This window comes from Podarcis bocagei (assembly GCF_964188305.1).
Source record: "Podarcis bocagei genome assembly, chromosome: 15".
In the NCBI taxonomy this organism is placed as follows: domain Eukaryota; kingdom Metazoa; phylum Chordata; class Lepidosauria; order Squamata; family Lacertidae; genus Podarcis; species Podarcis bocagei.
In genome coordinates, this window is record NC_138141.1 from 3,326,638 (window position 1) to 3,348,176 (window position 21,539).

At 46.3% G+C, this 21,539-nt stretch overlaps 1 protein-coding gene across 1 annotated transcript in view; it reads right to left on the reverse strand.

The window, feature by feature from the left end:
• Positions 1-20,466, reverse strand: part of LOXL2 (lysyl oxidase like 2) — an 81,523-nt gene extending 61,057 nt beyond the window's left edge. The window contains exons 1-3 of the mRNA XM_081171665.1: positions 20,339-20,466; positions 8,944-9,382; positions 5,416-5,591 (exon numbers count right to left, since the gene is read on the reverse strand). Coding sequence (XP_081027791.1) covers positions 5,416-5,591; positions 8,944-9,295 — 528 coding nt within the window. The 5' untranslated portion in view covers positions 9,296-9,382; positions 20,339-20,466. The remainder of the gene's footprint in view (positions 1-5,415; positions 5,592-8,943; positions 9,383-20,338) is intronic.
• Positions 20,467-21,539: the final 1,073 nt, after the last annotated feature.

Sequence of the window (21,539 nt, forward strand, 5' to 3'; positions counted from 1 at the left end):
TGATTTTCACAAACATAAATAAAACTTAAACTTTCACAATCAACATTTTGTGTTGTCTTATTTACCTTGCACAATTTCGCGCCCAGACTTCCCTCCTTCCCTGATACGGTTTTCCTAATTTTACATCTCTTGCAGATTCTTATTTACCCTCTATTCATATCACAGGATTTATATTAGCCCTGCTACAGTTTTTAAACTTCTGCAGTTAATTCGTATGTATGCAACAAATTTACTCCACTCTTCTTCAAACTTTGTCCCTTTTTAGTCTCAAATTTTATAGGTCATTTTTGCTAATTCTGTATATTCAAAAAATTTAGTCTGCCACTCTATTAGAGTTGGGATATCCTGGTATTTCCACTTTTGGGCCACGAGGATCCTAGCGGCAGCCGTAGCATACTGAAACAATTTACGATCCTCTTTTCTCACCTCATCTTCTATTATCCCCAATAAAAAGCAACAGAAGTTTAAAATAAGCTCATGCGTAAAACACCCTCATTCTTGTAGATGGTAATCTTGGTAGCTGTTTTGACATTCTTCTATAAATGAGAAGATTAAGATGCCCAGGGGTATGGAATTAATATATTGATGCTCTGCTAGTTATCTAAGACTGAATGCCATGAATTATTCTTATTTTTAACCTTAGATCATTAGCGGACCTTTGAATTCTTGATTGCTAATGACTCTTAATGACTTGGGGGCAGCTTAACTCTCCCATATATGTGTACACATACCCCCATTGCTTATTAACCCCACAGTGCTCTAGATATAAATGTTGGACCTGAGATCTAGGTCCTATTACACCTGTACCTGAACCTGCCCACAGCTGGAATGCTGCTGGAATTCAGAGCTATTCTGTTTACACAGTGGCTTGATATATTTAGTAACAAGACCTATATTAAGCAGAAAAGGGCAAAGTCAACAACTAATTTTTTAAAAGGAATGTCTGGGAGATTATTAAGAAACATCTGTGTATGTGTGTGTGTGTGTGTGTGTGTGTGTGTGTGTGTGTGAGAGAGAGAATTAAAAAAATTATAAATAGCCAGGTCCTATTTCCTTTGCCCATTAAATTGCTGGATAGCATGGTAAAGTGGCAAGCCATGATTACCAGGCAACTGATCATGTGGCATGCAAAGCAGATGTTATACTACTCTGCTGCCGCCCTTCCTACCACCAACTATAATTCTTAGGTAGGAAGTGCATCTCCAGTTAGGCAAGACTCCTGCCCGAAATCCTGGAGAGCTGCTGCCAGTCAGTGTTGACAGTACTAAGCTAGATAGACCAATGGGCCTGACTTTCTGTAAGGCAGCTTCCCATGTACCTAATGTCCTAAGCATCTTCGGAAAGCGATGCAATATCTAATTCAGGCAAACTTTTTTTTGACTGCAGAGGGAGAGCAGTGGGGTCTTTAGGGCTGGACTGCAACAAATAATACATATGTTTAAAAAATTGATCCTGCATTTCTGTTGTTACATATTCCAGAAACTTAAATGGTGGTGGTTTCTTACAACAGTCAAATAGAATTGCACAGCACCATGCTTTCTGATGAGCTGATAAGGTGGTTTTTTAATCTTTACAGTACAATGAGTGGTAATAACTTAAGCAGCTGCACGGCCAGGTCTTGTCAGTAATGGTCAGCTTTTCCATTACAGAAGAATCCCTGTGGTGTTAAGGGAAGAAAAGTCTGAGGCTTTGCATCCACGTGCACAGACATTGACTGCCGGATCCGGGACAGCACAGCGCCACGTGCCGAAAGCACGGCTGCTTGAAGGGAGCAAGTGGCCACGGAAGATATGATGCCACTCTCAGACTAGTTAAAAAAAGACCAAAGGGGAGTAGTCTGTTGGCTCACAGAGACAGGCTAAACTTTCTGCAGCTGAAACACTGCTGTAAAAGTTTCCTTTTGCTCCCCCCTTCCCCAAGCACTGAAAAATCCAAGGCAGGTTTTTAAAAGTTAAGGATCCACTGGAGAAGAGAGCCTGAGAGACCTATGGACTGTTTGGTCAAAACATACTCAGGTTGAGAAAACAAGAGTAGGAAACAGGTGATGCAGGCAGTGGAACTGGAAGACAGGAAATGGAAGGCAGGAAAACTGAGCCAATGGCAGGCACAGCCACCTGCTTTAGGTTTGGTTGCAATCCCCCTCCTTGCTATGCTTGTCCCATGCCTGGAAAGCATGGCTAGGAGCAGTTTTGCATTTACTCCACAGCTTTACCCTGGAAAAGATGCTTTTTACTGATGAATCAGAACGAACAGCAATCCATGGGAAATGCAATTGCCATTTGGTCTGATTCAGTGGTAAGTTGCGGGTTTCCCCAGGGGAAAACGGTGGGGCAAATGGAGGCATGGACAAGCCCTAAGACTAAGGAGGAGGGGGAAGGTGTCAGGCAATTCCACCCCTTAGGCTGGTTGTAAGTAGCAAGGCAGGCAAGTGAGGGCTGCTTAAGCAAAGGCGGAGATTAGTGGGGCTGTGCCCCACGTGCTCTGATGGACCAGCCTCCACAGCCTGCAGAAGAACCAGGGCAACCCCCAAATCCAAAGAAGTCAGACTAACCTTCACCCAACCTTACCATCCAATGTCTATCATGATGACTCCACAACTTGCTTCTCTCCCGACACCATACCTTTAAGACAGGAGCGGGGAACCCTTTTGCTGTTGCGAGCCATATTTCCTTGGCGGTAACCTGTAGTAGGTCACATGCTGGTGGTACATAAAGCCACAACCAGTTGTGGATGCAACAGCACCTTTTCCTTCCTTCTCTGCCCATCACCCTTTCCCCTCTCTCATATCCCATTTTGTGCCTTCTTGTCACCCACATGAAACTAGGCCAAAGACCACTAGGGCACGAGATAAAACAGACTGCCCATCCCTGTTTTAAGAGCCATCAGTAATTGGTTTCCATACTCATTATGAGACAGGAGGCCTCTTGCAGTCCTTCTGCTGTGCTTATGGTCTGATGCAGGGATGGGGAACTTCAGACCAGGGGCCAAATTTGGTCCAGCATTCCTCTCTATCTGGCCCTTTGGATTCTTCCCCAGTCATACCCCTCACTGGCCCTGCTTCACCCCCCAAATGTTTTTGCCTGGTTGGAATGTGTCCTTGAACTTTGATACAGTGGTACCTCGGTTCTCAAACGAAATCTGTAGTGGAAGTCCATTAGACTTCTGAAACTTTCGAAAACCGAGGTGCAGCTTCCCATTGGTTGCAATAGCTTCTTGCACTCAGTGGAAGCCAAGTTGCATGTTCCAAAAAATGTTTGAAAATGGAAGCATTTACTTCTGGGTTTTTGGTGTTCGAGAACCAAAACATATGACAACGGAGGCATTTGGGAACCAATGTTCCACTGTAATGTGTCTTGCTTATCTGGATGGAGGACAGAGATGAGCGACTGAGTGTTGTAAAGACCAAACTACTCTCCAATGCTCAAATTTTCCTTTGTTTGCTCTGCTCACTTTTGCTTCCTGCTTCTGCCCACCACTGACATGTGGCCCCACAAACATATGCCAGAGGGAAATGTGGCCTTTCAGCTGAAAAATGTCCCCCAACCCTGGCTGAAGCGGAAATCACTCCAAGGTGATTTTTCCTTGGCTTGTGAGAGTGGTCACCATCTGTTTAGAGTCCAAGTTGGTGTCAGGCAATTCCATCCCTTAGGCTAACTGAGTCTCCAGGGCCTCAGGCAAAAAAATCCCCCAGACCTGCCACCTGAACTCTTTCCCCCAAAGTGGAGATACCCAATAGTGTGTGTGTGTGTGTGTGTGTGTGTGTGTGTGTGTGTGTGTGTGTGTGTACCGGTACTCACCATGAAGTTGTTACAGCAAGTGCCACACTTTTAACAGTTATGTGGGAAAGATGCCGGTACTGCATACCTTTGAATACCCCCAGGAAAAAGCACAGGATATACCAAGATTTGAGCCTCTGATCAAGGATGAAGCTAAGCATAGGACAGTGTGAACTGCAGGGAGTTTTCCTACCAGTTTCCAGGTCAATTCATGAATGCAAGACACATTGTATGGATGCAACAGGCACCAGATCAACCAGAAGCCTGTGCATGTTCTGATATATACACAAGCCAAGGCCTCTGCTCCTCTACCTCCTACGCAGATAATTTATTTCCCATTTCCTCCCACTCCCAAAGTATGATTTTTCAAGTTCCTAGGAAGAGTTAGGTCAGTACAAACTGATTCATCAGGGTAGATCGGAATGGCCTTGAATTAACCTCATACACTTCAGTCCTTAGCAAATGGAAAAGCAGTAGGCAGAGAAGCTGACTTGCATGATTAAATATATGAAGCATTCCAGAGAGATCTGACCTCTGTCTAGACATCCATCTTTTCCTCCAGTCTCCGCTCTGAGAATGCAAATGTGGCCCTGGGGAAGCCAGTGACTACCCAAGCCATCTTGGACATCCTGTGACCTCCCCAAGTTGAGTCATCCCCAAGAGAACCAGGGTGGAATGCAAAAAGCCCACACATTCAAGGAAGAGAGCAAAAGGCATTCTAGTCATGCTTGGTGCTTCTCTAATACAACACCCCCAAAGAGGCATATGGGGAAATCTAGGGTGAAGTACAGCAGTACGTATCTCACTTGCACTAAGTGGATCTATACTTACTCCCTTGGGAAAGATGGCCAAACCACCAAACTAAGTTGAACTCGGGAGCAATAGGGCTGTTCCTCCTTCCATGAGAACCCAGCTGTTGATTGGCCAGCCCTTGTGAGAATCATGGAACACCTCCCTCCTACCAGAGTGATCTGCACCCTCTCTCTTATTTTGCACCTAGTCAACCTGATTTAAATATCAAAGCATTGTAGGTATCTTTAAATAAAAGCCAGCTGGTGAAGGGGAAAACCCTCACTGGAATCAGAGTCAGGTACATGTGTTAGAAAAGAGTCAGTTGAGGAGGAGAACAGAAAAGCCCAAACCTGGTTGTGGCATGAGGGGCATCTGTCTTCATTCATACATTGTCAGGTGAAGAAGCATCCATATTTACCCTACTTACAATGTATTTTGTACATTTTGTATAGTGTAATATAAATAGAAGGAGCCTTGCCTTCTATCCTCATCTGACCAATAGAGCTGCTCCCGCCTGCCTACTCCAGGGTTTAGCCCTGAATAATGATTCTGGGATCCTGCTGTGGAAAACACCTACCCTAAATCTGCCTACAGATACACCCCTCCCCTGCCACTGACTTTCTTTTAGCATCAGAACCCAAGTTTGCAAACACGGCCTAAAGGTGCATCCTACCTTAATCCATATTTTAGTGTTCATTTATCAACATTCTTCTAAATGGAATTTGAGAACTGTGCACCCTGACTACAACAATGGTTTGCCAAAAGAATTGGAGGCAACTTGTTCTCACAGGTCTAAGCAGCTGGCGCTTCAGGGGCTAAGCCCTGCTCAATACCGAGCTGTGCTTACCTCTATTTGGTTGAGCAGGGAGTCATCAAACCTGAAGCCAGGGATTCTCTTTTCACTGCAGACCACACCCACATCCTCGGTGTGCTTGCAGTCTGATACGCCCCAGCCGTTCGAGGTGCAGACAGCCAACGAAGCCTCTCTGCCATTACAGTGGACATTGTCCAACCAGATTCTGCCTACAGAGGAAAGACGAGAAATAAAGATCGCGAAACCGTGCCACACATTTCGATTACTGTGGCTGAGTGGTCATATATTCTCCTTCCAAGATATCAGGGTGGTCCAACTTTTCATAACAAGTGGGCTGCAAGAGTACTTTGAGATGGAACTCCCGGGGGGCGGGGAGGAGCAAGGCCAAATTTTGACGGCCCCCCCAAGGAAGAAGGTGCAAGGCTCTGGCAGGGTCCTAGAACTCTACCACCTTCTTCCCAAAGCTGTCAAAGCATTAACTTGGCTTTGAGAAGGAGCCTGGAGGACTCTAGGACCCTGTCGGGGGCCCTCATACCTTCTTCCCAAAGCCCAGTACCTTGCTCACCTGACTTTGGGAGGGCAGTGCAAGAGCTGTCAGGGCAGGGGGCATCAAATGTTGCCAAAGGCTGCCAAAAAAAGGCCTAAGGACCCCATGCAATATATATTGAAGGTCACCAACCTGGACAGCTTTCAAAGGAGCATAAGGCCATACATTGCTCTAGAATACCTCCTGTATCAGCATGTCTCTGAATACCAGTGGTTGGGGAACATGAACAGGAGAGTGTGATAGTTCTCATGTCCTGCTCATGGGCTTTCCAGAGGCACATGACTGGACACGGAACAAAACCCTCACTCCCCCCTCGTTTCTGTGTCAATCATCTGATGGTGCTGTATCAGTTTACAAGGGTCAGGATAAAGTGACCTTTATCACAGGTTCCTCCCATTGAAACCTGCAAGAGTATCACTTCACAATGCAGCAATGTCACTAAATTCCACTAGATTTGCTGATTAGTCCATAGCCTCCAATTATCCAGGCTGAAAAATCATCCTTCTATATTTAGCAGCTTTCAAATCTATCCAAAGGCACCAACTACTCAATAAACAGCTGTAGAGGGGGGTTCAGTTTAACCACTGACTGAGTCATCTAAATGGAGAGGGGGGTATCAGGATGTGTGGTATAGCGGCTATAGTTTGGGACTTAAAGCAGAGAGACTTGGGTTAAAACCACCACTCAGCATAAGGCTTACAGTACAAGGTGACTTTAAGCCAATTGGTCTGTCTCTCTCAACCTAAGCTGGCAGTGGCCCTATCATACCTCAGGGTGAAGTGAGGTATGTCTTCAGGCAGCACCATGAAAGGTGGAAGATAGATAGGCAGCAATTAGTTTCTGAATGGGGCAGCAGGGATTTTTAAAGTACTAGCCCTAGCTGGAGTGGAAGTGGAATGCCACTTGGGCAACAAAAGGGTCTAACCTACGTTGTAGAAACTAAAAAGGTGGTAGTGTCCAAGGCAAGGTAGTGTAGGACAAGGCTCTGGTAGGATTCAGGCTAAATGCAGACCTGCACTTAGCTCCAAAGTTGCTCCAGCAATGAACAAGCTGAAACCCAGCCCTTTTATAGCAAGCCCACCAGGCTGCTAGCAACCTAATTGTTGATATCACCTGTGCTGCAAAATGCCGCTCTAATTAAAAGGTTCCATCCCTCTCTAGTAATCTCCTACTTCAACAGAGCATAGGAAGTACAGGCCTTCTACAGTCGGGTCAGAGGATAGCAATGGGGTGGTAGTCGGGCACAAGTCAGTTGGGAGCTGTGCCTCTGGGGCTGGCCCTGCATGCCTTTCCCTTTCAGGTTCAGAGCTCTTGCCTCCATCACCTGATGGAGAGGGACCTGACTCCTAGTCCCTGGCAGGTGGGGCTGTGTAGACCACCTCAAGTTACTTGGAGGGAGGGTGGGATCAAAATGTAAGCAGGCATCATAATACCTCTGGCTTATTTAATGGCAGCATTCTGAAATGGGAATGTCACCTTTTGGAAAATGGAATAAATGCTGCAAGCTTTACTCCACCTGGGAGAGCTGCCAGAAAGGCAAAGCAGGACTGTGGTTGAGACAGGTAGAGGCCCATTGGGAGGTTAAATCCCAGCTAGTAGTTATGAGAAAGCTACAGCCTCTAAAATTCTGAATAAATGGGTGCAGATTTTTGCCACCCCCTCTCTCCATTAATGTTACAAAAGGAAGTAAAGTTACTGAAAGAATGCATAAGGACTAGGATGGGCAAATGCAAAACGGGATTTTCAGGAGGTGCAGTGTGCATTACAGGATCATTGCTGGGACTCTAACTCCCATCTGTCCCAGCCAGCATGGCCAATGGTCAGCGATGATGGGGGGTTGATGGGCATGATAATGATGCAAATGAGGCTCTCTCAGAGGCCCAGAGAGGCCCCAGACACGCCCATCTTTTGAGACCCCTAGCCAAAGCAAAAAGGGCGAATGGTTTGCTTATATAATCTGCTGATCTGGAAGGGAAGGCTCATCCCAATCTAATCTTGTGTCATCCAAACGAATAAACAAGATTTTATCCACACTGTGTTGGAAAGGGTTAGGAATTATTCCTTTTTTCATGAAAGCTGAGCCCACAGTACAGTGCAAAATTTCTGGGGAAATGTTTTTGACACCATCTTTTCCATCATGGTCCAGGAATTGAAGTCTGACCCATCCTTAGCTCTATTTTCACTGGAAAGTGGTGCAAACCCAGTGATTAAACACAATGGCCTAGTGGTTGGTTTGTTGCTGTTGACAGCAGTGCAACCAGTTGTTGCTTGTCACTGGCAAGCCAAATCAGAGCCACTAACGGAGACCTGGATTATGTCTGAGACATAGCTCTCTCAGATTGCCTTACACAGAGGAGGGCGGCTATAAGAGGTTTCTCAAAAAGGGAAGGTTTGCTGAAGTTTCTGTTTCTTCTTCATAAATTGTTGTTGTTGGCACCCATCTGTCTTGAGAGACAATGGAGTGTGCCTCCAGGGGTGAAGTCAAACCACTGCTTTAGCAGCCCCCAAGTCAGGACGCAAGCTTGGGCAGTGCAGATGGAGGTCCTGGGCTGGCCAGACAACATGACCCCCCTCTGAGTCTTGCTGATGTGACCCAAAGGAAATCAGAGCAAGACGTTTGGCACCTGCTTGGCTGCAGGAGTTGCTCTCTATCCAGTTCTTGGGGTTCTCCATAGGACACCCCCCTGTCCAGGATGCTCCCTGCTCCACCCCCACAAGTACTTTTGTCTGGCTGGAATGCAACCTTGAACTGTAGATAAAGCCTCTTGCTTGTGCAGATGGAGGTGTGGTGCTGGTGGGGATGTGTGGGTAGAAACCTCTGGCTTTTGTGTGCCTGCAGTGTAACCTGCTCTACAAAGGCTAAGAGTCACATCCATTGCTCTGCCCACCACTGCTATGTAGACCCCTAAGAAAATGTGTATGAAAAAGGTTCCTTGCCTCTGGGCTAATGTTTGCTAGCAGAAGGCAGGAGAAAGCAAATGCTCTTCATGCACAGGAACAAGGAAAAGTCTTACCTTCTCCCTTGCCATACTTAGAAGCAGGGCTCCAGGACACGGCCTCCACGTAGCCCAGCTGCCGACAGACCACGTGCGCAGCGTGGATGGTGAAGTCATCGTCACACACGGTGCCCCACTCTCCGTTGTAGAAGACTTCCACCCGCCCTTCATTGTGCTTCCTCTTCTGCCCTGACAACCGCAGCTGGATACGAGGGACATCGGCTGGCAGGGGAGGCAGCTGCTGCGGAGGCTGTTGCTCAGGGTAATGCGGCCAATGTTCATATTGGGCCAAGGTCAGGTGGCTCAGGCATGCAAGGAGCAGCAATGTGAGCAAAGAGTGGTTTGGGCTGAAATCTAGGAACCTTTCCATTTTGGGAACTGTGGTCCCCCCGGAAGCCAAGTCCTTTATCAGCTGAGTTTAGTAGAGAGAGGATCAGGAGGCAGCTGGGCTGGTTTGCTGGAAGGAAAAAAATGGGCTGTGAGAAGGATGCCAGCTGCTAAAGATGGTTAAGCGAAACAAGCCTCCGCTAGTGCAGCTGTTGCATTGGATTCCTTTAAACTCTGCAAGAGCCATGGCCCATGTTGTCTTAGTTTTTGGTAACGCGTAAGTGGCTTCCTGACTTCTCCCTGAGGGCTAGTTCACACATGCATCTCCCTCCCTCCCTCCCTGTCTGCAGCATTGGATGGGGACTTCTGTGAATGTGTCGTTGCAGGTATAAGACAGGCAAAGGGGCAATAAAAACACAGAGTTATATCCAGCAGTGTGGCCTCCTCAGCACAAGGACGTCTGCCTCTGCAAAAGGACGCCCTCTCCTCCTCACCCCACACTCCACATGCCGCAAATCTGCTCTGGTTTCCCCCCACCCCTCCAGAAACTATTTGGGGGGGGGTCATGAAGAGGACAAAGAAGAGGAGAGAGAGAAGTTCCACTGAATAGAAATAAGTCTTTGGGAAAAGTTACAGATAGGTAGCCGTGTTGGTCTGCCATAGTCAAAATAAAAAAATTCCTTCCTGTAGCACCTTAAAGACCAACTAAGTTAGTTCTTGGTATAAGCTTTCGTGTGCATGCACACTTCTTCAGATACCACTTTTTCTTTGGAAAAAGGTATGACTTTGGTAGGTCCAACCCACAACACATTTTCTTTTTTAAAAGAATTTATAATCTGAAACACTCGTTAGCCCAGATTCCTTGACTCCCTTGGTTCCAGATATGCTAAGATGGAAAGGAAGACACTCTCTGTCACCCATACTGTATAACATTTCACCTCTTTGGGGACCAAACCCTTGTATAGATGATGGGATATTTGTTTATGTCCTGTACTGGTAGATCAACAACACTGAAATAAATGATATATCTGGAATTATTTATTTTTTGAAAAATCTGATCTGCAATTTATACAAATCTAATAATTCATCATATATTTTGCATTTTTATGTGCTCAGTTTCTCCGGTGGGGAGAGACTGGTGGATTGGGGAATGCTATGGACACAGTGTATCTTGATTTCAGTAAGGCTTTTGACAAAATCCCCCATGATCTTTTTGCGGATAAGCTCGTAAAATGTGGGCTGGACAAGGTAACTTAGGTGAATTTGTAGCTGACTGACTAATTGAACCCAATGAGTGCTCACTAACGACTCCTCATCATCCTAGAAAAATGTGGCAAGTGGGGTGCCACAGGGTTCTGTCTTGGGCCCGGTCTTATTCAACATCTTTATAAATGACTTGGATGAAGGTATTGAGGAGGGGCTTATCAAATTAGCAGATTACACCAAAGTGGGAGGAGTAGCTGATGTTGCAGAAGATAGAATCAGGATTCAAGATGACCTTAACAGATTGGAGAATTGAGCCAAAACTAACAAAATGAATTTCAATTGGGAGAAATGTAAGGTTCTATACTTAGGCAGGAAGAACCAGCTGCACAAGCATAAAATGGGGGACACCTAGATTACCAGTAGTACATGTGAAAAGGATCAAGGGGTCTTAATAGACCATAAGTTTAACATGAGTCAACAGTGTGATGCAACGGCAAAAAACTATTCTAGGCTGCATCAACAGAAGTATAATGTTCAAGGGAATAGTCAAGGGAATACTCCCACTCTGTTCTTCACTTGGGAGTACTGCGTCCAGTTTTGAGCACCACAATTTTAGCAGCATATTAGCATGCTGGAACATGTGCAGAGGAAGACAACCAAGGCTCTGGAAACCTAAGCTCAAGGAGCTGTGGATGTATAGTCTGGAAAAGAAGAGACTGAGAGGAGATATGTGGCCATCTTCAAATATCTAAAGGGTTGTCACAGGGAAGATGGAGCAACTTGTTTTCTCCTGCTCTGGAGGCCAGGACTCGAAATAATGGCTTCAGGTGAAAATAAAGGAGATTCCAACTAAACATCAGGAAGAACTTTCTGACAGTAAGAGCTGTTCCAGCGGAATGGACTCCCTCAGGAGGTGGTGGACTCTCCTTCCTTGGAGGTTTTGAAGCAGAGGTTGGGTGACCTGCATTGTTGAGATTCCTGTATTGCAGGGGGTTGGACTAGATGACCCTTGGGTTCCCTTCCAACTCTACAGTTCTATGATTCTGTGGCTTGTGCTGAACCTCAGATGCCTGGGAAAGAGAGTCATCCCACTGCTTTCGCAGCCACTAGAGAGACTCACCACAAGATCAGTCAGTTCCCCTGCCCTCCTCCTGTGTCTGGAGAACGGCAGGGGAATCTTCCAAACAAGGGGAATTTCCCAGGGCTCACACTGAGCTTCAGGAAAAGGGCAAGGGAACTCTCCAGGCCAGCCAAAGCCAGCAGCCAGCTAAAAGTTGAAGGAGAAATAGTCTTAACTGATTGCAATATTGCATTTTGACACGGCTGGGTAACCCACCCTGGGATGTTATGGTGAAGTGGTAGGTAAGAAATCTAAGAAATGTGAGGAACAAATGTACAGTGGAATACAAACACAAAACCCTCAATAACTTAAACACTTAACTCTGTTAATTAAATAACACTGTTAATTGGGATTAAGGTTTGAATTAAGTACAAGATGTTTAATCAATGAATCAAAAGGATGCGTTTCATTCAGGATACTCTGTTCCCTTTCCTGATTTTTGTTGTTGTTTTTCCCCACAATAGTCAGTTAACTTTCTGTAATGACTGAACATGCTTAACCTTCATTGGCCTGTTTTTGGGGCTGTTCAGTCCAACAGAAGGTTTTTCCCCCCAATGAAGTTGTGTGTGGTTTGTTTTTTTGTTTTTGTATTTCTGCAAAAGTTGGGGCTCCTCTGAGGTTACCAATAGCCTCCATCTTTTTGTGGGTGATGCCATTTTGGCGACTAAAAGAAAAACACCTAGAGAACTGAGTTTGCTGTTAGCATATATGATAAAATGCTGGATCCACTGAGCACATCTGCTTCGTCTTCATTCCTGCCCTCCCAAAAAGAACTGATGTGGAGGATTTTGATCTGTTTAACAACCTGCACTGCCTGCTTGGTGCTGATGTGTGGCAGGGCCTTCGTGGCAGCGGCTCCCATTTATTAACATTCAGGAGGAATTTTAAAACACCCCTGTTCACCTAGGCATTTGTTGGCTGAGAGAGACCCCAGCAGCCTTGAGATTATTAGCTGTGTTGCTGTTTTAAAATGCTCTCAAAGTTTTCCTATGCTTGAAGTATTTTCATTTCATTTTAAATTGTATTACTCTCTGTTTGTAGTCCTGGGCTCCTCTGGGAGGAAGGGTGGGGTAGAGATGTAAAAAACAACAGAAACCAGTGATGATATAAGCAAACAGTTCCTTTAAACTGTGAGTTGGGTCACTCTCTCTCTTTCATTCCTTCTTTCTGTGTCTCCCTCTGTACCATGTTTAATAAAAAAAGAAGGAAGTGGCAGATCCTCAAATAAATAAATAAATACTGTGGCCCACTGTTCACAATAGAGAGAATATCCTCCTCCCACAAGGCTCCTGAAATGATGTCATGTACGGAGTATTTCCATTACTGAATGTCTGGTTTTAACCACAGGACCACCAAAAAGACCCAGATGAGATTCTCCCCTCTCCACTTTTAGGGAGAGTGGCCTGCCACCCCCTGCCTGCGCATCATTTTCCTCCCCGGCCAACAGTTTATGCTGGGGGTGGGGGGCAGGGGGTTGAAACCACAGGGACATGCTCAGAGCATCTCAAGACCCTCTGATTCAGCCAGGGAGGGCCTTAAAAAGACAAGGCAGAAACATGAGCCTGGCTTCTTGGCCTCAAACTCACTCGCTGCCAATTTCTTTTGTCATCCTTGCAACCGGCACGTGAAGCGGTCGGAAGGGCCATGTGTGTAGAATAGCTTCCACGTGAAGCGAGGCCAGGCAGCAGAAAGAGAAGCCCACCACTGGACTTCCCAGAGTAGGATTACTCTCCCTAGCAGCCGCCAAAACACAGGAAAGAATCAGCTCGTAAACAGACATCTAGGAAGAGGCTGTTTTCAGCACCAAGTGCAAAAATGTGATAAGGGAAAGAGAAGACCAGCCTTTTGCTAAGCGTTGCACTCTTGGAGAACCAACGTGGTGTAGTGGCTGGAGGGTCAGACCTAGGAGACCAAAGTTCAAAACTCCACTTGGCCAAGTAGCTCAGTGGGCTGGTCACTGCCTCTCAGCCGACCCTGCCTCAGAGAGGAAAGAGGGGATAAATATAATAATAAATGGATGGTGCTGCCGCTTTTGCTGACCTGCCTGATCACTCCAAAGGTCTAAACTAGGATCTTGTTTCCCACAGGGGCCAACAAGGAAAGGCACAAGCAGGGCATGGATGCAACAGCTCTCTCCTATTGTTGTTACCCAGCAACTGGTAAGGTAAAGGTAAAGGTACCCCTGCCCGTACGGGCCAGTCGTGTCCAACTCTAGGGTTGCGTGCTCATCTCGCTCTAGAGGCCGTGAGCCGGCCCCATCCGAAGACACTTCCGGGTCACGTGGCCAGCGTGACGAAGCTGCTCTAGAAAACCGGCACCAGCACAGCACCCGGAAATGCTGTTTACCTTCCCGCTATAAAGCGGTACCTATTTATCTACTTGCACTTTGACGTGCTTTCAAACTGCTAGGTGGGCAGGAGCTGGGACCGAACGACGGGAGCTCACCCCGCTGCGGGGATTCGAACTGCTGACCATACGATCGACAAGTCCTAGGCACTGAGTTTTTACCCACAGCGCCACCCGCGTCCCAATTCCAGCAACTGGTATCTAGTGGTATACTGCCTCTGAACCTGGAGGTTCACCCATGTTTCTTAAAGAGCAATGTTAGACAAGCTTTGCAGGCCTGAGCTGATAGAGCAAACATGAGTTGCTTGCAAGAGCACGGCTTCTGTTCAGAATTCAAATAGAGACACTCTTAATTCAAACATCTGAAACTCAGATGGGGTTAGCATTACCAAAGCAGGTCCGATCATGCCATTTGGGGTGAGTGTAATTGTATGTGTAGGCCCCATTCCTCTACCTAGTTTTCCAAATAGCTACAACCCCCATCATCCCTGATCACTGGCTATGTTGGCTGGGGGTGATGGCAGCTGTAGTTCAAAAAAGCTGGAAGGCACCAGGTTGGGATGGTTGGTGTACACCTGCTGGTACCCTGAAAGGTACAATGTTTCCGGTTTTGAGAGCCCCACTTAACAGGGCCATGCAGGAACCCCTTCATATCTGCACCTTCCACACATGCTGCGTGCTATTATGTCCTGCTCTCCTGAAAGGAGAAGCTTTAAAACAGTCACATGCTGAAAAGCTATTACAACAGATCCCCTCCTTCTACTGCCGGAGATGATTAATTGGGTTTAATAGCTTTTCAATGTGGTTTACCCTGGAAAAAATGGCAGTTCTTCATGTTTCAGAGCATTGCAGAACCTTAGCCAGGTCAGAATCAAACATTGTTGGAGTCACGTTTCCTGCTCTGAGGAAGGATTCTAAGCATCTCAGTCCCCACCCACCCCTGCATCCAACTGGTGGGCATGTGCTGGTGAAAGAACTTATGATCCAACAGATACATTTGCTAATACATCCCACCCTCGCTGGGAAGACTGGGAGGAAGTAGCCTCTGGGCCTCCTGTCAGTTGCTGTTGATGAGCAACTTCGAGGCCCCTACTTTCTCTTTTTAGGGTTATATTTAAACCTGGCAGGCCAGGCAGCCCTTCAAACAGAAGGCTGTCCTTTTACAGAGCACTATCACCTGTAAAGTGGCACACATGGCCCCCTGCACTAATTCTCCATCCTGCTCAACAGGAAGTCATAAACCAGGAAACGTCTGCAAACAGGAAACATTTAATTAATGTTAAAAAGCATCTTTGTGGAATGGGACTCGGGGATGGGGGAGTTCTATTTCATTTGCACTTTAATGAAAAACCACCTAATTCATACTTCTTCAACCAGTATGTGAACCAAAGTACAGCTACCCCTTGAAATTTGCACTTCTCTGAATGTTGTCAGGCAGTTCTCCACCAACCAATGTCTTAGGGGGAAATGCATTAAAATGCAGACAAGTGAAAATGGCATGCAAAAGTGCATAATATAAGGGGAAATTGCTTGAAAATGTGCACATTAGTCAAGACTGTATACAAAAGTGTGTTTATTGGGAAGAATTTGAACTACAGTCCTGATGAATTTTCATGAGGATGGAAAAAAAAACAAACCCACAAATTGCTGTGGAAATGTGGAGAACAGAATTTAAGATTGGAAAAATGAGAAATTGAGAGGACCCAAATTGAACAGATTTCCTACTTGTACTTCTACTTGTGAGTAAATACTCTTGAAGGCTGTTGGGTCTGGGTATTGCTAGGTAATACAGTGCTATAAGATGGGCTGTGTGGAACCTCCAACTTGGTTTGGCTATCAGTCAATTGCCGAGAAAGCAGTGCCTCAGCATCACTGAAAATTCACTGGAAGCAGCTCTCCTCATAACAAACAAACAAACCCAAATAAACAAAAACAAAACAATGCTGGTGCCACTGACCCAATCCACCATGAGCCAGGGTGACCCAACAACTAAGAAGACCAGCATACTAAAAAGTAGCACTTTAATGATTAAGAGATTGTGCTGTGAGTCAGAATATCCTGGATTCACCTTTCCCCTCAAACATGAACTAGCCTGGTCGCCTTATGCAATCCAGTGTGTATTAGTCTCAGCCTCCCCCCCCCCTGCACCTGCAATATGAGGATAATAATTCTGACCTCCCTTGCTAAGAATTATGATTATGAATACTATCACCACCACCATCATCATAATCTAAGAAAGGGTCATGGGTTTACAGGATCAGGCTATAAGATGTTCCTCCAGAATGCTAAACTGCAGAGACACGTCAGTTCTTGTGCCAGTTGAGACCTCGGCTTCCAAATGAGGTCATGTATGAATGCTGCTGCCATCAGAGAACAGGGGCCGGCCATTCAAAGCCCCTTTATTAACTACAAGAAGCTTTGTGAATTCCTTTGCAGTTTGTACTCTTACAAGAAAATCACAAAGGGGTAAAAGCAGAGCAGGTTCATGGAGCTCGGCTGGGCCCACTGGGAGAGAATTCAGCTTCCACAACATGATGTTTTTTTGCTGAGTGGCCAAAGCCTCCAGTGAAGAAATCTTGATCCGGAATGCAACATAATAGGGCTTGCAAGTTTTCATGCTGAACTGGAAGCCCTGGTGCCAAGAGCCGGTGTTAAATCTCTGAGCCCAGGGAGCTGGATTCTGCCATGTCAGACAACTGGTCAACCTAGCTGAACTTTGTCTACACCAGGGTTCGGAAAACTGTGGCCCTTCAGATGTGTTTGGATCATGGGAATTGCAGTCCAACCGTGTCTGGAGGCTCCTAAGTTCCCCATCCGATCACAGGGTCTTCCCAGCCCTAGCTTGAGCTGCCAGGGACAGCACTGGGGGCCTTTTGTATGTAAGGGAGGTGGAGATGAGTGTGGACTGGGAATGGGACACTGCTTTCAAAGGGTAGGATGGAGTGTACTCTTTGCTGTTGAGTGAAACTTTCATAGCCAGAGCCAGCTTGAAGCAGTTTCCCTGGTCAGTGTGCTTGTGGTCCACTAAACTCTACATATAATCTCAGATAATGAGGTTTCTTTTCAGATCATTGTCCTTTGCCCTGACACAAACCAGAGACGAGCCAAGAGGTTCAAATGCTCTTGGGGGCTGATTTCCTCCTTCTAACCTTATCTTTTAACTTCTAGATCAGGGGCATATCAGGGCTGTGCATTAAGGGCTTGTCCCTTACGTGAGGTGCACATAAAGTCACGTTTCCTGCTGCCTTCCTATTCATAGATGGTGAGGGTCTGCAACAGTGTTTGGAAAGTTCATTTTTAAACAGAATTAGTTCTAGTTCAGCATGTCCAAAAGGAACTAATTCCTGTCCACACCCATCCCTTTACAAAATGAACTACTGTCATTCATGTTCAGTTCCCAGTTCCAGTTCACAAGACCCTCAGCAATTTTTCCTTCAGCATTCAGACTAGTACAAACTGATGTGCCAAAATATAGAACAGCAAGCCTAAGAAAACATCAAAGCACACACACACAGTGGAATGTGAATTTTTAAATTTATTTCCCCCAACAATTATGATCTTTAAGCTCAGGGCCTTGCCTGCCCATGAGGCAAGCTGGGGTGACCGCCTTGAGTGGTGGAAGCCCACAAGGTGGAGCCCCCACAAATGTCCCACCTCAAGTGGAAAACTGCCACGCCAACAGCACCAGTTTCCAGCAAGATCTCACCAAACATTTCTTACAAAAGAGGGCTTAACTTGAAGTGTGAACTGGAAAGCACCTATTTTCTAGAATCCAGTCTTGCGTATCTTTAACCCCTGTATCTTTCCTTGCTGATTTCATTTACAAACACCATGATAGTCCGACTCCGAGTATACCCACTGAAATAAATGACTTCAGTAGGTCTACTCTGAGTATGGCTAACATCAGATCTCACTCTTAGTCTTTAAGGTAACACAATACACCTTGCTTCTCCCCTGCTCCCCACACACAAGGAAACATAGGTACCCGGCCTGGGGAAAAACAGGTATTTCATCACATGGGCCAATGACACGCATGCCTCTCACACATGAGCAGGATGAATGACAACCTACACACACAAATCGTTTCCTACATAGAAGTGCCTTCCACACACACATTTTGTGACTCTACAGATAACCCACCCTAACTCCTCAGCCCAGTCATCACCATCAACTTCTCCATGCTCTTTGTATACAGGTATATCTTGCTTACAAAGTCACTTTATCTAAATTTTGGCCCTCCCTTGTGCATTTCCAGAGATTCCACACACACACTTCACTAGGTGACACCTGTTATTTGATCCTCAGAAGAGGCAGGGATCTCCTGGAGCCACGAACCAAAGCACTACATAAGGGCTGCATTCAGTCCAGAAAGGATCCGTCAAATGACGTTTATATTACAGTCCCCTGAGCTCCCACATCTGGGAGTACTTTGGAAAAACCACACACACCTCTGATTCAGGATATTCACAATTTGAAGGCCACTCCAAATCCCTTTTGAGTCTGGCTCAGGACTGACGGATACAACTATCCATAGTGGGTGTTTTCAAACTTCTGACTTCCAGGAAATCCCCCCCCTCCCCCATCTCTGTAGAGCCAATGTGGTATAGTGGTTATGATGTTGGACTGGGATGAGGGATCCCCACTCAGCCATAAAGATTACAATGTAACTCTAGGATTTAGCTGTGATTGCAGGGGGTTGGACTAGATGACCCCCAAGGTCCCATCAAACCACCATTCTATGATTCTATCACTTTTATATGGCTGGTGCCCCCTCCATGCCCCACTGCCTTCAGTTTGCAATGCACTTTTTTCATCCTCAGGTTGTGAGGTTATCAGTACTATTCATTCCCACTATTCACCTTGTCTTTATCTATCAGATTCACAAACACTGCACATCTGATTTCCTTACACCAGACCCTTCTGAACATTCACTCTGAAGCCTGAGAGTGGCACCGTCAGAAGCGCCACGAGGCAGAAGTTGGGGAACCCACTAAAGCAGCAGGGCTGGCTCCCCAGATTTTGTAATAGCTGAAATGACACACAGAGTTCTGATCTGTGGCTTCCTAAGGTGAAAGGAACACTACTAGCAACATTGCTGAATGCTTACTGCCCCGACCTCTGGGCAATTAGCAACCCTCTCTTTCGGCCTCTTTAGGTCAGGGACTGCATGGTGGAAAGAGTCAGTCTGGCAACAAAGTCACAGCATTTTGATATTGGTATTTTTATATATAAAAAAGCATTTCCCATTAGCACATGCTGCTTCCCACCTGTCCTCCAAGGACCCCAGAGCAGGGTTTGTAGCTATCTAGCTATTTAGATTTATTTTGTAAAATAATAAAATAAAACCATAAGCTCTTTCTGTCCTCACAACAGCCTTGTGAGGTAGGCTAGGGTGAGATATGTAGGCAGGCCCAGTATCCATAAGCGAGCTCTGGAGCTGATCAGGCATGTTTGAATTTGGGTCTCCTCAAATCCGGACTTTTATCTCCTCCTAATGTGCAGTATTGGCTCCCCTTGTCCAAGAACAAAGAATGGGAAAGTGGCTCTGTGTTCGCGCTCCCCTTACTCTGCACCCCGTGTGCTCCCACTGCTGCTTTGGGAAGAGGTTTGCGCATGAAGTTAGTCACAATCCATATCTATCCTTCATCCTGCACTCTTTCTTTGGCAATTGAGAAAACGAGCTAGCTGCATTTTAAGTTGGAGTGCACTGAGTTGTAATGAACACTTTCCCCAGCCCCCTGGCCCCACATATTATTCAGTCTGACCCAACGGAGCTTTATGGAAGGGTTTCCCCTTCTCCTACATTTTATCCTCTTATGTCCGGGACAGTTCATGATGTTGACAGAAAGTTTGAAGGGAAGAGCAAATGGACTCTCAGGTCTCCAGCTGCTCTGTCTAAAGCGGCTGTTCAAAGGTTGATCACCCCAGTCTCTGAAAAAGCATTCTGCCAGCAGTGCTACATAGCTGTCAACTTTCCCCCTTTCTTGCGAGGAATCCTATTCGGAATAAGGGAATTTCCCTTAAAAAGGGGGAAACGTTGACAGCTGTGGCTCAGAACCTGGAAGCAGCCAGTCCGGCGACCGAGAGACTACGCTTCTCCAGAGTTTCAGACAGGAGACGTCTTTCCCAGCCTTAGCTGGAGACCCCAAAGACGGAATCTGGGACCTTTTGCTTGCAAAGCAGGGGGTCCGCGGAGCAGCGCCCCACACTCTGCATGCTGACTCTTCCAGGTCTCTGAATGCAGATGGTACCAAAGGCAGTGCCTTTACCCCTGAAAAAAGGAGGAAGCGAGAGAGAAATGCGTGTGCCCGCAAACACCCGCAGAGAGGGTAACTCTTCCTGGTTTGCTGCTGTCTCTGTAGCTCCATCAGTTTAAGTACAGGACATCTTTAATTCTCTAGTGGTTGCTCTTACCTAGCAGTTCCTGGCAGGACACCTTGCGGGGAAAGGATCCTCTTGCATAAAGCGCCTCTCCCGGACTGAGCCTGGCAGCAGTTGAGAAGAGCCTCTTCTCTTGCACATTTCACAGGAGTCTTCCTCTCAGGGTAAACCCCTCCCCGGGCCCACCCCCTCACACTCAGCCAACACCAGCTGAGACTCAAAGGGGTGATATCATGTGTTTTTTTGCTGTAATCTGAGACCTGCCTTGTGGCATTCCTAAAGCACAGGCATTGAAGCACGGTGGGGGGGGGGTGAAGGGGGCGGCGGAACTGGCTACTTTCTAGGAAACATGTATTTAAAAGTTGGCGGGCGGCCGGGGTGGGGGCTGCTCTCTGCTTCGGATGATTCATACTTTAATATGCCTATTGTACTGCAGGGGCAAAGGTGTGGGAAGGCATGTGAAAGGGGGCAGGATGGTCATTTTATTTATCCATTTCATTCCTCTCTTGGCAGGATGTTTTTCAGAAACTACAATTGGTGATCCCCTTTTATTCCTCAAAAAGTGTGTGCTTTCTGTGTAAGTTTCTGGGAGACACGCACACAAAAATAAAATGACAAAACAAAACCCGCAAATTAAATCAAAAACAACTTGAAAGCAGCACAGTTTAAGAAACCAGCATAAAACAGCAGCTGTGAGTGGAGATTCCTGCTGGGATCCCTGCACTTCAGGGGGTTGGACTAGATGACCACTGGAGTCCCTTCCAGCTCTACAATCCCATGATTTTTATGACATTCAGTGAAATCAAAATAGGCACCAGGTGAGTCTCCCTGGGAACTAAATCTTGCAGCTGAGGGGCCACCAACTACAGGCCCTTCTCTGACAGCCACCCAGAGGAGGGCCTCTGTTGAAGGTCTTATTTGTGCAGGTAGGCACAGTTGGACCAAAAAGCCCTTTTCTTGACATGAAAGGTGGGATATAAATTCTTTTCATTATCAACACCATCCTCATACTAGTGGTATTCTAACCCCAAGAGGTCAATAGTGATGGATATAATTTCTAGGGAGGCAAAAAGAGACTGCTGGCTCCAAGATCTGGGGTGGTGGATTTGGGGAAAAGACTCTCCATAAGCCTATTCTAATCCCTCCTCGTATTTATTTAGTTTTCATTTGGTTTATCACCCGCCATTCACCAGCAGGTGCCAGGGTGAGTTACAACAATTAAAAATTCAATATG